Source organism: Cicer arietinum, chromosome 7, assembly GCF_000331145.2.
Source record: "Cicer arietinum cultivar CDC Frontier isolate Library 1 chromosome 7, Cicar.CDCFrontier_v2.0, whole genome shotgun sequence".
Lineage (NCBI taxonomy): Eukaryota > Viridiplantae > Streptophyta > Magnoliopsida > Fabales > Fabaceae > Cicer > Cicer arietinum.
This window is the reverse complement of record NC_021166.2, coordinates 57,058,485-57,075,867: the sequence shown is the minus strand read 5'-3', so window position 1 is coordinate 57,075,867 and position 17,383 is coordinate 57,058,485. Positions and strand designations below refer to the sequence as shown.

At 30.2% G+C, this 17,383-nt stretch overlaps 2 protein-coding genes across 2 annotated transcripts; one reads left to right on the top strand and one right to left on the bottom strand.

Annotated features, from left to right (window-relative positions):
* The first annotated feature begins 2,097 nt into the window (after nt 1–2,097).
* Nucleotides 2,098–2,831, top strand: LOC101510759 (uncharacterized). The gene has a single exon (XM_004510420.4). The coding sequence runs from the start codon at nt 2,215–2,217 to the stop codon at nt 2,593–2,595; it is 381 nt and encodes a 126-aa protein (XP_004510477.1). The 5' UTR covers nt 2,098–2,214; the 3' UTR covers nt 2,596–2,831.
* Nucleotides 2,832–3,359: 528 nt separating this feature from the next.
* LOC101511084 (probable GTP diphosphokinase RSH2, chloroplastic) lies at nt 3,360–7,427 on the bottom strand. The gene is made up of 6 exons (XM_004510421.4): nt 6,455–7,427; nt 6,173–6,358; nt 5,396–5,856; nt 4,874–5,032; nt 4,435–4,786; nt 3,360–3,844 (listed from the first exon to the last, which is right to left on the bottom strand). Exons 1-6 carry the CDS (start codon nt 7,169–7,171, stop codon nt 3,533–3,535), a joined length of 2,187 nt encoding a protein of 728 aa, XP_004510478.1. The 5' UTR covers nt 7,172–7,427; the 3' UTR covers nt 3,360–3,532.
* Nucleotides 7,428–17,383: the final 9,956 nt, after the last annotated feature.

Here is a 17,383-nt window from a genome sequence, read left to right as displayed (position 1 = left end):
TTTCGTGGCAGTGCCCAAAATTGTGCAAGGCAGACTATTAACCACGAAGTCCCCAGGATAAAACAGCTCAGATACTCTGTATTGGAGTTCTACTACACTGTAGAAGACCGTTCTAGAATTACGCCCTCAATATGGCAGTCTTACGACTGACACTCGTAATATGGCACTATGACCACTCGAAAGAGAAGAAAGATATGAAGCAGTAAGAAGGGGGAGAAGAGAGAAAAGCGTCAGATACGGAGAGTTTTTGGTGTGTTTTTCCAACTGGGGAGAACCCTCTATTTATAGAGGAAATCCTCAACTAGATCTGAGAAATCCATGGATCATCAGAACGTGTGCTCCAAGTAGTGGCCCTCATAAACGTGCGCTCCAAACTCAGGGATTTGACTTTGACTTTTGACCGGACAACAAGGAAACGTGATACCAAAGATTAGGGTTTTGACCGGGCAAAACAGACACACGAATTCAGGGAATAATACACCACGTAGCCAAAGCCAAGGCCAAGGCAAGACGACGACGGCGCGCGCGTGTGGTGGTCAATATTGCTTGCGTTCTCCCTCCTTCACAAAATTGGTGCCCCTTGGGGCCCTCCCCAAGTTCATTACTTCCACCTTATATATCCTACTAGTGTGTGGTATTCCTCCAATATGAGACTTCTCAATTTTTTCAATTCACAACAACACTAGCTCTCATAAAATGTCATCATTATTTCCAATAAACTTTCATTAAAAGCATCATCATTTCCAACAATAACTAACTAATTCTTTATCTGCTTATCTCTGATCTCTTGTATGTTTAATTAAGCTTGATCACATGCATTTGTATAATTGTATTTCAAATGCACGACCGTTAGAAGAATTATACTTGCCCCTATGTATGCTTAAATAACACATAAATGGATTCTATTTGTTACGAATATCCACAATTCTTAATTATTTGTTTGAGAAATTACATTCGTCTTCATTCATATGTTTGAATGATACACACCTCTCATTAGATATGTATAAGTGACATACATTTTCTCAATTATGCAAGAAGGGGTATATAATTGAGCAAACGTGAGTATTACTATTAATTTTTAACAAAATAGACAAGTGTATTTGTGATTTAGCCATGTCAGAGTTATTTCCCCTGGTTTTTAACTATTCTTCCTTTAACTCAATTATAAAATTAAAAATTTGTAATTCTTTTTCATATTAATTTTATTTGAGATGAATGAACTATTAAATATAGATATTTCTTTTATTGAAGATTTAAAATAGTTCACCGCCACATTGCTGGAGTTTAAGTCATTCCACTAAACTCAACCTCCATCGATAAATTAACTTCAAAAATAGTAACTATAAGTCAACTAATCTATTCATATTTATCTATAGTATTCTAAAAATATCTTTATATTAATTTTTTAATATTGTAGAAAATGATCGTAATAATTAGAGATAAATTAATAATTGAATTTATTTTTTATATGAAGCATATGTTCAATTCAACAGTAAAATTGATAAAATTACTATAAATAATTTTACAAATTATTGTGAATTCCACCGCGAAATCAAATTTGCACAAAATTTAAGTAAATTAAATATATTAAACTATCATCCTTAGTAATTGTGAGAGTAAATAATTTTGCTTATAAATCGAGGTAAGGTTAGAGAGAGTAGGTTTTTACATTGAATTTTTATTTAAAAAATATATTATTAAATATATTGTAATCATTAGATTACAACTATAGCCAATGCAATAAACATTTAAAGCATCCATTTTCAAACCTATGTCTCTCTTTTCGATTACATACCAAAAGGTGGTGAAAAATCATTGCTATATATAATGTATGATTTTGATTACAGATACTATCCAAGCACAAAAACATTGATAACACCTAAAACTCCTAATATAATCACAACATGAAGTATGAACACACCAAAAAAGCAAGAAAATATTCCTTACTTCCATTCCACTTAATCTCCTTTCTCTACCATACTTTTTTCACCTTTATATCAATTCTGACCATTCTTTAATCTTCTTCACTTTTTGGCCGGTTGTTTGTCTATCATCACACTTCTGTCATCCAATTCCATCTAGATTCCTTAGCCCATTACACTCATCTTTTCCACCCCTTATAAATTCTTGCCTCAAGTTATAATTTTGGTAATCAAATCAAAATTCTTCACATGTAAGTAAAAACAAAATATTATCATTTGATCCCCTCATAAAATGGATACAACTTATGCTTCCTCAAACCATGGAACTTCACAAAGATCACTAGCTATGATATTGGCTCTAGCCTCAGCTATTGTGTTATCTCCTTTATATGTGAATCCAAAGAGTGATAGGAGATATTATGAATCAAAATGGAGCTATGGTTTTGTTCTGCCTATGGTTCTTGCTGGACTTATAATTGCTATTAAAAAAACCTCTTCATCAAGGTCTTCTTCTTATGTGTCATCATCTACAAGTACTTCTTTCTTACCTTCTCATGATCCTTCTTTGGTGCTTAGAATTGGAAGCTCTTCTTGGGGATTAGCTGGGGTTTTGGTTATGCTCATGCTTGTTCTTCATTGGCAAGCATCCTTTCAAGAGTTCCTGTGGAAATAGTTATAGATATGATGAAGGTTTTAAATCACAGTCACAATTGTGGCCACATCCTGATATTTGATATTATAGAAAATTACGGTCATATATATTTTATACGACCTATATTGCAGGCGTATTTTGGTTGTGGATATATCAGCTTCTATATTATATTTAAGTTGTTTATTTTTAAGACAAACTGTCCCAAAATCTATTGATCTGACAAAATTTTAAAATTATGTCATGTATCTTTTTTTTCAGATTTATTTTGCACCTACACGTTTGAAAATAAAAAATAGAATAAAACGTTTTGTACCAAGTAACAATTTTTAAGATTCTAGGCATTTGTAATTAATTGGTCAAATTTGGTTGTAATGCAAATCCAATAAAGTTTTTAAAATGAATGGGGACTGTATTACATTTGCGTTTGGAACTTGTCTTGCATTGCACTGTACGCAAAGAATAACCACAGATTATTCTATAACTAAAAAAGAAAAGGGATATACCAATAATCTAATATTGTGGGATTGACATCTTTTCTACTATTGTTATCTATCAAGAGTTCACAAGTTTCCAATTAAACTAATGTCGACCTAATTCGACGTCGACTAGTGATCCATTGACTCAGAGACCTTGATTGAGACTACTGATATTGACTAAGTCGATTACCTATGTATTAAGTATTAAGTATTAACAAACTTAATAAACAATGCCATGGTAACATAATTCCTTGGAATTACAGACTCCACCATAAAGATAAAAACTATTGATAAAGGAAGGACTCAAAATAGAACTTAAACCCATTGGCCCAACTAAATAAATAAATCATTCAGCACATAATTGAATCAAGTTAGCAAGTTCATAATAGTACAACATATTTTTGATCTGTACAGATTTATCTATATACATAACTGTGACTAAATAAAATGTTGGAATAGATGTTGTGAACGGCAAACAAGGGTCAACTAGTTCCAACCATGCTGCTTGCAGTAGCAGGAGTTCCCATGCTTGATACAGTTAGCCCGCGATCATACATTCGCTGGATTTCTTCCCTATATTCAGTCAGAGACTTGTCAGGTATGGCCGGTGTAAGCTCGACCACATCTCCCATCTTCAACTTGCAATTTGGATCACTTACAGCCTTGTGATTCAATCTTGGCCTCAATTCTTCCTTCAGAGGGAACCTATAAGTTGTCAACCTAGAGCTTGCACGCCCGGCTCTCTCCAACAAATCCAGAACTGTTGAGTTTGCACAAAATTCTTGGACAGACATCTGCAAATCCAGTCAGACACGACGACAGTTAATTCAGACGTTCAAAAACATCTTAAGATTCTAACTTAGGTTGCATGAAATGACAATGCATGCTTGCTTTTCCAATTAGTTTTAGGACTAGTCAAATGGCACCGTGGTGTCGATCAGTGACTGTTCTCGGCACATAAATTTGATTCTTCTGCAAGTTTCATGACTCAAATGATGGGTTGAAGAAACAATAATCTTGAAATTAAGGTCTGTTTGGCTTGAAAACATTTTCTTTTGATACAATTAATTACTAAATTTTATTCCTTTGCAAGTTTTATGACTCAAACCATGGACTGAATTAATGATATTCGCGAAATTAAGGTCTGTTTGGCTTGAAAACATTTTCTGTTCATACTATTAATTGCTAAACTACCATTTACTTTAATTGTTTCTTGTTTTCAAATATTCGTATAAACGTAAAACAACTTTTTTTCCTACTGTAAGAATATTTGAAAACAGGAAACGAAGTGAAAACAAAGGACAGTTTCAAAATTAAAAATGAAATGACAACAGAGAACATTTTCACAAACCCCCTAAACGTTAAACAAATTTCTGGCACATACCTTATCGTTCTCAATCATGATAACAAACACAGGCCCATCCTGCCCACAATCAGGCTTGTAAGAATATGGACAATTCTCAGCATGCGAAGGGAACTTGCAAGGTGGCTTGATTGAATCGACATATCCAACAGAAGTAGAATCTTTGCTCATTGTTTCACACTGCCAGGTGACAACCCATCGAGCCCACTCAACCATCTGAAGCACATAAGAAGAATGCTGACAGTGATCTTCCTTGTACCTCCAATGAGCTGCAAATCCAAATTCAGCTTGTAAATGCATATCTTTTGTTCGAACTTGTACTTCGAGGGGAACCTTGCCTTCACCCATCACCACAGTGTGGAGAGATTGATACCTGTGAATCACAAAATGTAAATCAGATGATATAGGGACAGTAACTAGCAAGTGCACACAACCATTATTGAGTTGAGCTACAACTTACCCATTGAACTTGGGGCAACATATGTAGTCTTTCAGTTTTCCAGGTACCTCGGACCATAACTGGTGAACAACTTTTAAGGCTTTGTAACAGTCTTCCTCCTTCTCAACAATCAAGCGCAGCCCATTAATGTCATGGATATCATCTATGGTTAGTTTCTTCCTGCAAATATGAGACAAATGATTAATTGAGAATTTGAAGTCTACAAATAATACAGTGTACCGTGTCGGGTTAAGACGATGCTATACTTTTCCATCAGAGTTTTATATTTAAACCAGTTTATGTCATTCATAGTTTCATTCACATAAATATTACCATGCAATTGTCCCACCCTCTCATCTCAAATGACCCAAAAGGCAATTTTGATGTTCCAGTGAGTTTATAGGAAAGATTGCTTGAAGTTTAAATACACTAAGAGAAATTCCGAGTAAAAACGTTGATTTTTTTTCCATTTTTCAATTCACATGTAACAGAGGGATGTTAAATAAGCGGACAGCCAAATAAAAGAGGGAAAGGTAAACATACTTTAACATTTTGCAATAAATGCTATACAAGCTCTTATGCCGCCCAGAAATCACATGATAAGATATGCATTCATCTTTAAGTGCTTGCTCTAATCTCTCAATTGCAGAAGCAATCATTGCATCATCATACGATTCCACAAGCTTTGACGAAAGCTCCATGTGCTGCACTGGGTTGAGATGCTTAAAACATAAATTCTCTAATTGTTCCTTCCAATTAGATATTCCTAAGCGATTGGCCAAAGGTGCAAAAATCTCCAAAGTCTCCTTTGCAAATCTCTGCTGCTTGGCAACCGGTAATGCATCTAGAGTCATCATATTGTGTAATCGATCTGCCAATTTAATTAGGACAGCTCTTGCATCTGCCATGGCAAGGAACATTGTATGCAAACGGTCAGCTTCAACAGATTTGCTAGCTGTATTATTGTCTCGAGCCAGCTTGCTTAAGTGACTCAGTTTAGAAACCTAAAATGACATAACAATCAGTTAGATTCTTGAAGTGACAAACTACAAAAAGCATAAGTGAAATACACATAGCTATATTTTCCCAGATCAAATTACACTTAACCATTGCAAATTTTCAAAGGCTTGTGTTTAGACATAGTTCTAGCAGACAAATTACACTCAACCATTGCGATTAACACCAGATCTAAAGCATAGAACTTAATAAGTTTAATTGTAAAGGCAGCTTCAAATGTCAACTAAAAACATGCAGATCAAAAGCATCAAATTCCATTATCATAATCTTAATTATTGACTAAAAACCAAACAAATTCCTCACCCCTTCAACTAAATCAGCAACGCCAGCTCCAAACGTCCCAAATATATAATCGTAAGTGAGAAATGCATCGTCAAGAGTATCATGCAAAAGCCCTGCAACTACAACAGTCGAATTCGCACCAATCAAAGCCAGTAACACAGCAGTTTCCAAACAATGCTGCAAATAAGGATCCCCACTAGCTCTCATCTACAAAAAAGACAAACAAACAATTCATTTAAACCATTCAAACTCAAGAAGAAAAAAAACACCAAACTCACAAATCACACATGAAGCTCAACTCACCTGGCCTCTATGTGCTTTCTCAGCTTCAAAGAAAGCCTTAATAACAAACTCTTCACAAAAGATCTTGTGTCTCAACTGAGCACTCATCAACAACTTCTTAGCATAAGGCTCAAACTCAAAACCAAAGCAAGGCTCCACAAAAGTATCTTCCAAATTAAAAGTCAACTCATCAACAACTCCAGAAGAAGAACTACCATCAAACCCAACACCACCGCGAACAACATTAACACCAGCAGAATCAAAATAATCCAAACAAGAAGAACCCAAAGCACTCCTCACAAACCCATCAAATAACCCACCACTACCACTCCTCATCGGACGAAATGTACCCATACTACTACTGCACGAAACTGGACACTGAAAAACAGAAACTGGACTCTGAATCTGATGATGATCCCTCTTCCATGATCCACCGAATTTGTTCGGAGAATAAGAAAACGAACTACTCAGCTCCTTCAATTCATCATCTTCACCGCCGCCGGAAAAGCTTGAAGTTAACGGAACATGTTTCACCGCCGACGGAGATGAGAATAAAAACGAAAGACCTCCCATCACCGGCTTCGTCGACGTCGATGCCGTCGCCGTCGACGCCGGTGATGAAGATCTAGATCCTAATTCGAAATCATAAGAAGCGTGAGTATTAATCTGACATGGATGCGGTGTTGAACATACACTACTCGGTGGACTCGCGTATAAAGCTATAGTTGAAACCGCCATGAAACTATAACCTTCTTCTTCTTCTGAATTTTCTTCTTTTTCAATTTGGGAATTAGGGTTCCTAATTCCAAGCTCAAGAACCAAAATAAATGTTTTTTTTTCACTTTTAGAAAACTAAGAAGAAGAAAAGAATAACTCAATAATTAGATTTTTTTAATATTTTTAATTTGTAAGCTGTAATGATTTTTAAGTGATTCAGCTACAGTTATGATTGAAACAAAGGAAAAGTATTCTGTACAGAAGGAAAAATTTGGGGATGGAAATTGTTTAAGGAATTTAATTTTTTTTCGTTTCTAATAAAAAATGGGAGAATAGTTAATTTATATAGATAGAGATATATACAAATTATTGTTCAAAGAAATGGAAGGTGGGTGATGAAAAGAACCCTAAATAGAGACGAATTTACAAAAGGGGGATCCTGGATTTTAAGGAAAGAGAGTCAAACACGCTTTGAGATGGAAGCACGGAAGAGAGAGTAGTAAATTGAGAGATTTCTGAGAAATCAGCAGAATATGTCTTGTTGTTTGTTTTAATTTGTCGAGGAAATTCTTGTTTATGTGATTGTTTTGAAAAGAAGGAATGGGTAAGGAGGAGCCAGAGAAGGGGTGGAGTATCAAATGACGATTTTAACCTCAAAACTTTGTGGGAATACCAGAAAGAAACCAGCACAAGTTGCGATGCTTCGAGAGCTTAATTTAGGATTACTAGTTTTTATAGTTTAATGTTTGCTGTCAGATTTTATTTTGATTCGTTGATTATTAATTAATTAGCCTAAAGTTGAGTATGTTGCAATGTTCGCATAGATATTTATTTTTGTTCCCCGTTTCGTTGGGCAAGGTCACTCCATTGAATCTAGACGCTGTCTGTGGTGAAATTAAGGCCAGAAATAGCGGAATAAAGATTTTTATATAATAATATTGTTTTGGATAAATCACAACTCATTTCATAAATCTTTTTATAATTACACAACATGGTAAATACTCATAACTTTATATATCGTGAAATTTTAAATAATATTTAATATAATAATTTTATAATTTATCAATTGAATTAAAATTTAATAATTATTTAATAAAATTTATTATTCACTTTAGACCACGCGTATATTTATTGTTTACTTAAGTTATGTGTATTTGAAAAAATGACTATAATTAAAGAACACATATTGGAAGAAAAAAAAACTTTATTATTATCCTTTAATAATTATTGTCCCCTAAATAATGTAATGTTTTTTTGGTGTTTTTCTTTCTATTGGTTTAAGTTATTATGCGTGTCAATTATTACTTTTTTCAAATATTATTTTTATTTTTTATTTTTTAAAAAACCACTATTTTTTCATTTTCAAAAACAAAATAATAATTACTAAATTATTTATATTAATAAAAAAAATTATATTTGTTTAAACATTGTCCTTAAGTGATATTTGTCAAACTTGCTAAAATATTATTTATGTTTTATTGTACTGTATGGATAAAAATATAATTTATGTTTAATTGCAATTTTAGTCATTCTATTTTTATTAATTCATGAAATTGATCTATTTATTTAAAAAGTCGATAGTTTTTGTCTATTCCTCTAATTTTTTTAACTAAAAAATAATGACGTAAGATGTTTTAAATAATGCGACATATGATAAGATGATATATAATAATTAATACATATGAAATTGGAATAAAACATGGTAAAAACTTATATTTCAACTTCAGAAATTTTTTATATTTTTAATTTAATGATATATAAATAATTAATGCATCTATATAGTTCTATATCATAAAATTGTATGTCACGTCATTAAAAATATGTCAAACCGTTATTTTTTTAGTTCAAAAATATAAGAGAGTGACCAAAACTGTCAACATTTAAAATAGGGGACCAATTCTGTGAATTGATGATAATAAATAGACCAAAACTGCAATTAAATATATAATTTATTATTAGTATAATTTGTCTCCATGCAACGCACAAGTTACACACTAATTTAATTTAATTTTTATGCTAAATTAAATTTAAGGAGAATGAATGATGTTTTAATCTAAAATAGAAAAGACCAAAAAAAATTATCAATTACTGATAAAAAGAGATTTATGTAAAGATATATTAAATTAATTATTTAAAAACATTAATATAAAATAAATATGTGAGTAATATTTCCAAAAATGTTAAGACAAATATAAAAAATTAAATTTATAATACATAACATATTTCCAAACAAACAACGTCGCATTAAAACGACAATATAAAAAAAAACAAAAAACAAATTAAAATTTGGTAAAAATTATTTTTTAATAAGTTAATAAAAACGATTTGGAATAATATATTCCAAAATAAATAAATAAATCCTAAACTACTCTTTTATGGAGGAAAAAGAAAATAAAATTGGATATTGTTTTAGAGTGGCTGTAGTAGCTTAATGAAATTAAACTTAGAGTTTATAAAGACTAACCTATTTGCTAAAGAGTTTACTTTATGAAAGATGATAAATATCCATAAAGTAGGCAGATAAAAAGATGGCAACAAGTTTGAAGGGATCTCATCAATAAATAATCAATGCGAGTGGGGAGGCAATAACTTATCAATACATTGCGTAATTGATGCGCGAATTAAATCAATTGCCACTTTCTTATTCTTATCTTTTAGAACCGAAGTTACTTGCAAAATACACGTCGATAGTATAATAAATTAAGTGATTGAAATTTACTAGAACTCCCCTCACTCTTAATCTAGTGATTTTTTTAAATCTATTGGTGTTTATTTAAATGACAGCATAGTCAATATTTTCACTTAATAAGTAGAGACTAATCGTTGTTACTTAGATAAATATTTAGTTTTTGTTTAAAAAATTATCCGAGGCTTCAATAGATTTATAGCGTTGAATTTGGCAAACAATTGTCTTAAATATTTTTTAATTGTATTTTCTTCGTCAAATGTGGTGTTATTTTAGTTACATTTAAATTTCGAGTTTTTCAATTACAATAATATTTTCAATTTGAATTTCGAGTTTGTCAATCACAATAATATTTTCAATTTCTTGAAATCAATGCCTATAGTGATTATAACCCCCTTTTTCTTGTTGCAATTTGGTGGACATGGAGAGCTAGGAATTCCATTTGTATTGGTAAGAATCTTTTTTGATTTTCAAGTTCACTTTAGTTGTTCATTATCTAAACTCTTTAATTAGAAGTTGTTACTACTCATACTCATTAGAGAGCTTAAGATTGTGTCTTAACATAATTATACGTAATATGTTACAATATTTAATGTTGATGACAATGCTATTGGAAACTCTAGTTTGAGTGAGATATGGAAATGACGATTGAATTATTTGTTTTCATGGTCACGTTGACTACAGTAATAACATTTATGTTGAATTATTAGCCATTTTGCATAGGTTTTAAATTACTTGAAAATTAAGAACTCTTAATCTTATTTATTATTCATAGTTCCTTCTTGCTATAAAGTTAATAAATGAAATGGTTGAACCATTTTACGTGTTCGCTACTATTTTGCACGACATTAAACTTTAATTTAGGAGAAAATGGAGTGTGAAGTTGCAATTAGGGGCGGGAATAGGGCAGACAGACCAGATATTGAAAAAGTGTTTGGAAATGGAGTAACTTGTCTTTTTTCTTCTATTATAAAAAAAAAAAAAAAAAAATCAAGTAATTGAACTTAAGATAGTAACGAATGTTAACTAAAAATGAATCATTTAAGAGAATCTTAATTTTAAATTTTAGTCAAAAGAACTTTTGATAAGTCAACAATCAAACTTTAGTCTCTTTTACCGAATTTCAAATTACTAAAATTATATTTTTAAAATAAAAGGGTTAAAGAAAAATGATATAGTATACTATTTTTGTATTGAAGTCATAACTTTTATGTGAAAAAAAATACAAAAGTCATAAATAAGTAGTTGAAGGTTCATAAAATAAATAATTAACAAAATTACTTGTTTATTCCTTAACTAATAATTATTTTTGTTGACTTTGATTTTTCAATACTCTTTGACAAACAACCTATATTTAAACAGACATAACTACATAAGTATTTATGATTTTTTTTTTTTATTTTGATTTGTAGTGGGGTCTTCGTCTAATCATTTTTTAATTTTTAAGAACCATCCACAATTCAAATGTGATATTTAATCTGAGACTATAAGATTCTCTAATATATTTATTTGTCTACAAATATAAAAACTTTTTCTAAATTTCTAGATACATTTATTACTCTTATAAAAATATATTTTTTATTTGTACTATCAAATTATCTTATCATATGAAAAATTAACATTAAATACATCTACACAAAAAGATAATTTAGTAATAGTCTTACACAAATTATATGTATTTAATTTGTTTTAGATAAAATAAAGAAAATTAAAAACACTTAACTATTTTCCAACAAATGAAAATGTATATATTTGAATTGTACATATCTATTATTTTTTAGAAAAATAATTAGTTATATTAATTTTAATAATAAAATAAATTTTATTTATTAATATACAATTAATATTAGTTAATGAAAACAGTTATATAAATTGAAATACATATATTAAACGAGAATAAAGGACATACGTATAAATTTGTTTTATATTAACATTTAATTAAAATCGAATAAGTAATAATTTTGTCCAATTAAAATTAAGTAGTAGTTTTTTTAAGAAAAAAACACAGTTGCAATATATGTAAAGATGACAAGATAATTGGTTATTATTAGTGCCACAATATAAAATTACTTTATGTTTTAAGTGGATAAGCATTCCAAATAATAAACCGGTGGTATATTAGTGTACAACTTTTAAGCAATAGCAACAATGTAGTTTGCTAGGTGTGTAAGTTGAAGTTGGAGATGTAGAAGTAGAAGTAGAAGAGGGGTATTGATGGAAAAAATAGAAATAGTTGAGTTGGTGATCATCGCTCATATAGTCATCCTCATCTAGAAGGGTGTAATGTATGTCCACAACAATAGGGAGGAGACGAATTTGAGATTGTGGACCATTTAGTTTTGGAGTTTTTTGCTCTCGACCAAAACTTGTTCCTGATTTGTGAGTGTGTTTTTTAATGTTAGATTCAGTTTCATGCGCTGTCAGCAAGTTTAATGGACACGTGGTCTTCAGTGACGGCTATTGTAAGTCCACACTTTCCCGAAGAATCTTCTCTCGTGTTCTTGTTCTACCCACGGTCACACTCCAACCTGTTACACTCTTCCCACGTGCACTACCGACTTGGTTGTGCTGGACTGAGCTAACTCCGAGTCCACTCGGCTCCGATGATTATACTATGCATTTTTACATTTATATCTATTATTTTTTTAAGATATATGAAAATATAATTTTATTTTTTTAATAATTATAATAAATTTTAAAATTAATAGTTTCATAAATTTTAAATTTTCGAAATAAGGATTACATTTCGAAAAATTAGAATGTTTTGAAAATTTTCAAATATGGAAAATTTTGAAATTTTTCTATTTCGAAAATTCTGAAAATTGTCATTTTAAAACTTTAGAAACTTTCGAATATTTTAGAAAGAAGGGTAAAAAATGAGAAGTTAAAAAAATTAAAGATTTTATAAAAGACAAAATTATATTTTTCACGTTGATTAAAGGATGAAAGATTTAGATGTAGAAGTGCAAGATATAATCATTCTTAGCTCCCGCCGATTCTAGTGGGAACTAGATCTCAATTCCTCATTTTAGTGTCAAAAACTAAAATATTATTTTAGTGAATAACATATTGACACACAATTTAACATTTTTATGGGAATTTACATTCTCACATGGAAATTATAGTAAGTTATCTTTATCTTATAAATATTTATACATTAGAATAATTTTTTCTCACCCTTCTTACAAATTTGAGTATACTCGTTTTTAATTTATGTATTTTTGAAATGTATTTTATAGACTTGAAACAAACACGTGCACAAAACTAAGCATAGTGCAGTGGTAAGACATATTAATTTAACGATGAAAATAAATTTATACATGATTGTAAGATTTACTTGATTGTTCACCATAAAATTGGTCTATTACTAATACTTTGTCTACAATAATTAATTTATTGTAAAAAAGTAATTGTTTTAAAATAATAGTCATTTGTGATATTATGAATTATATTTTTTTAATTGCATCATCTAATTAATATTATATGTATTATTCTCAATTTAATATATATTCTATTTTATATTTTTTTTATAATAATAAATACATCAATATTTAATAAAAGTAATTTAGTAAATATATTATACATTTCATCTCCTATATACACATTTTGTTAACCTATGTGAGATATTTGAATAAATAAATTATTATGAAATCCAAATAGTATTATGGTAAATTTGTAATTTATGATTTGAAGTTTGAAAACAAACAACCTCATAAAAGTCAAAACACCCCTTAATCTTATTTAACAACTTCACATCGATGAAAAACTTATTCATTAATTATAAATGCATTTTTATTATAAAGTAGAAGATACTGAATTAAAAGTAATGTGTAGATTAATTAAAGAATACAATTGAAAAAATATAATTATTAAAAATTGAAAGTTACATTCCTTTTGAAATTACTTTTTAGTAAACAATCTCGTATTTGAAGTTTGGTTAAGTATAATACTCAACAACCAATAATTTAAAGTCACATAATTTTTAAATTTTTTTTAAGTAGTTTAAATTTTGTATTTATTTTACTATGTAAAATACTAGAACCCGCCTTTTTATATGAGTATCAAGAATTTATATTACTGTTTTACAATAAATATTACTTTAGCAAAAAATAATTATTTAAAAATTAGTATCATTTTTAATTTTGAGTATAACTTTAATTATTTTTCAATTATACCATCTAATTATTAATATGTACACTATTTTTAAAGTATCCATTTTACTTTATATTTACGATAGTAAAAACTAAATTATAATTAACAAGAATAATTTGAAAAAATAATTATTTTTTTATTCTAATAATTGTATTTCTTAATATGTATAAAAAATCTTAAACCTTAAATGATATTTATTTTAAAAATGAAGATAATATTTTTTTTCAAATTATTCTTATTAATTATAAATAATTAGTTGTTGTAAAAATTGGTTTTCACAATTTAGTTACACTAATAAGTTCTATCATTGTTGTAAAAATTAGTTACACAATTTAATTAAGTAGGCTATTTCAAAATTTCTTATCCCATGGGTGAAAAACAATAAACTTTTTATATATACATGGTGTTAGCCATCCTCAATTATGCATGTGATTTTGCTTCACACAAAGCAATCACCAAAACGTGCAAGTCACACAACACAAGTATGCCTAAAGATTGATTATGTGACACGATGGATTTTGATTTGTAGTTTGCATTCACGCTACGCATGCATTATTAATTTATTATTAAATGTTAATTAGTTAATTAATTAATTAATTTCTAATAGTGATTAGGAAATTAAGATAGTGACTGCTACGGTACTATCTTCAGGGTAAGCCTTCCTGTGCTAGGAATGAAAAACTAACTTACTAAATGACAAATAAATTAAAAGTCAGCTAGCAGCTTTAAACTTTGACAAATTCACATTTCTTTTTGATTTTTGAAGATTACTACTTCTTTGGTCCCAACGGGTTAAGCAGATTCATTTAATAATTTTTGTCACTACTACTAATTTCTAAGAACTTGCATTCTACGTAATGTGCTCAAACTCATCTCGGTGCTTTGTCCAACCGAAAAAGCACATGAAAAGTAGGTTTATATGCAAGTAAGAATATAATAATTATTTTATAAAAAAATAATATAATAATTATTCATGTAAAAACTATAATAATTGTTACATTTCATTATTTGAATTATAATATACTTTAAAAATGATAAAGATACATTTATTCAGGACCGACCTAATATATGGAGGTCTAAAATAAATGTTATAGTAAGATTTTTTAAATAAAAAATAGCACAAAGCTTATAAAAAATAAAAATAAAAATTAATTATTGGTGCATTTAAGTTTGAATCGGAATCACGACGAATGTGACATCCTTATCTTGATCCATTGAGTCAAGTGAACATGCTTCTATAACTAATTTGTAATATCATATATTCATAACTAAATTAAATTTTTTGAAGTATATTTTGAATCTTAAAACTCTAATTTAAAATGTTTGACCATTAGGTCAGTCTTATTGTCGATTCATTATATCTCTTTTACAGTTCGACAATAGTTCGACGTCAATTAGTTATTGAATAAGTTCGATTATAGTTTCCTGTGAGGAAAAAATTCAACTACTCTGTCTAATAACAATATGAGTCGAGATGGAAAAAAATAATAATAATAATAATAGAAAAAAGTGGTTAGGATTTTAGTAGAATGCAATTAGATGGTAATAAAACAAAAGTTATAAAGTAAGACGGAAATAAAAAGAGTTATAAAGAGGATAAATATTAGAGGTTAAAATGATTAAACTTTCTTCAAATTTACAATGCATTAATAAGAAACTTGGAGTGTCAATCAAAAATGAAAACATTTAATGAAATGTATTTTCTTGAACAAATCAACTTTAGGAAAAGAGGACGAAATAAACAGTAAAATAATGTTTTCACGTTGAAGGTGATGCTGAGTGAAGCGACAATCAATCTCGATGTGTTTGATAAATTCATGAAAGACCGAGTTATGTGTGGAACTCTTATTATCGCAGTACATAGTAGTCGGTCTAGGAAGAGAGACACATACATATAAAATAGTAACCTAACATAACAAATTATTTCAATAATTGCGGTTGTCATAACACGATACTCAATTACAAAAGAGCGATAACATCATGCACTGTAGTAGGAAAAACAATAAACTTACTAACAACATGGATTACATAAGTAATATCAAGCCTTGTAATAGTAAGGTAAACCAAACTTTCAACCAAAGTACAATACAAAGTGAGATTTGATAGAAGAACTCTATTAGCGGGAACGTAATTTACATTCAGCTCAAAATGACAATATGATGCTTGAGCGTTAGAGAGGTGAAATTGATTAAGAATGTTGACAATTAACTTACATTAAGAGAGAATATATCATCTAAGAGAGTAGGAAATGTTGGGGTTGATTGCAAGTCCCACATCCCTTAGTGTGGGAGAATAAGGAGAAGGCCAAGGCTATATATTGGGTTTTGGTCCTTTGTTTTCAAATGCACCAGTCAGCAATAGCACTTTAAGCTTGTATCTGACTTAGTTTAAATATTTGCTTTGTAAGAGTGTGGTTGTATTGGGGTTTCTGGGGTGTGAGTGAGAGAAGTCTATGTGTTGTAACAATTTTCACATAGTATTAATTCTCTGGTTGCCGGTTTAGGCAGCGGCCATGGTTTTTTCTCCGGTTTTGGAGTTTCCACGTTATATTCTTGTGTTGTGATTGTGTCTTAATTCTTTTTAACTTATGCTATTTTTCCCAACAACTGGTATCAGAGCCAGGTTCGAAGGTTCGGTAGGATAATTTTTCTTAGTATGCTCTATGGTTGCAGCTTTGTCTGGTCTTCCACCTATTTAAGCGTGTCTGTTGTAATCCACCTCTCTTTCCTGGGAACTTACCTGGTGCACAGTTTACTGTCTGCGTGCAGCTGCTATGTCTACAATCAGAATTACACAAGGCGTTGAAAGGAAACACTTCCAACATGGAGGCCGACAAGTGGGAGGAACTAGATTTGAGAGCTGCAAGTGCAATTCGTCTGTGTTTGGCAAAGAATGTTCTTGCGAATGTGCAGAATCTGTCATCAGCCAAGCAACTCTGGGAGAAGCTTGAAGGGTTATATCAGGCTAAGGGCATCTCAAATCGGTTGTTGTTGAAAGAGCAATTCCACAATCTGCGCATGGATGAGGGTACGAAAATCTCTGATCATCTTAGTACTTTGAATAATATTGTCTCTGAGTTGGAATCTATCAAAGTTGAGATTGATGATGAAGATAAAGCGTTAAGGCTCATTTTGTCCCTTCCACCTTCCTATGTTCATCTTAAACCTGTTCTGATGTATGGAAAGGAAAGTTTGAGTTTTGAAGAAGTTGCAACTAAAATTATTTCTGAAGAAAGGAGAATGAAAAATGATGAAAGCACTTCATCAAGCTCAATGTTGCTGACTAGAAGTGGGGCTAATGGGAAGAAGATACATGCAAAGAATTTGGTGTGCTGGGAGTGTGGAAAGCCTGGGCATGTGAAGAGAAATTGTCCAGGTAGAGCAGTATCTGAAAAA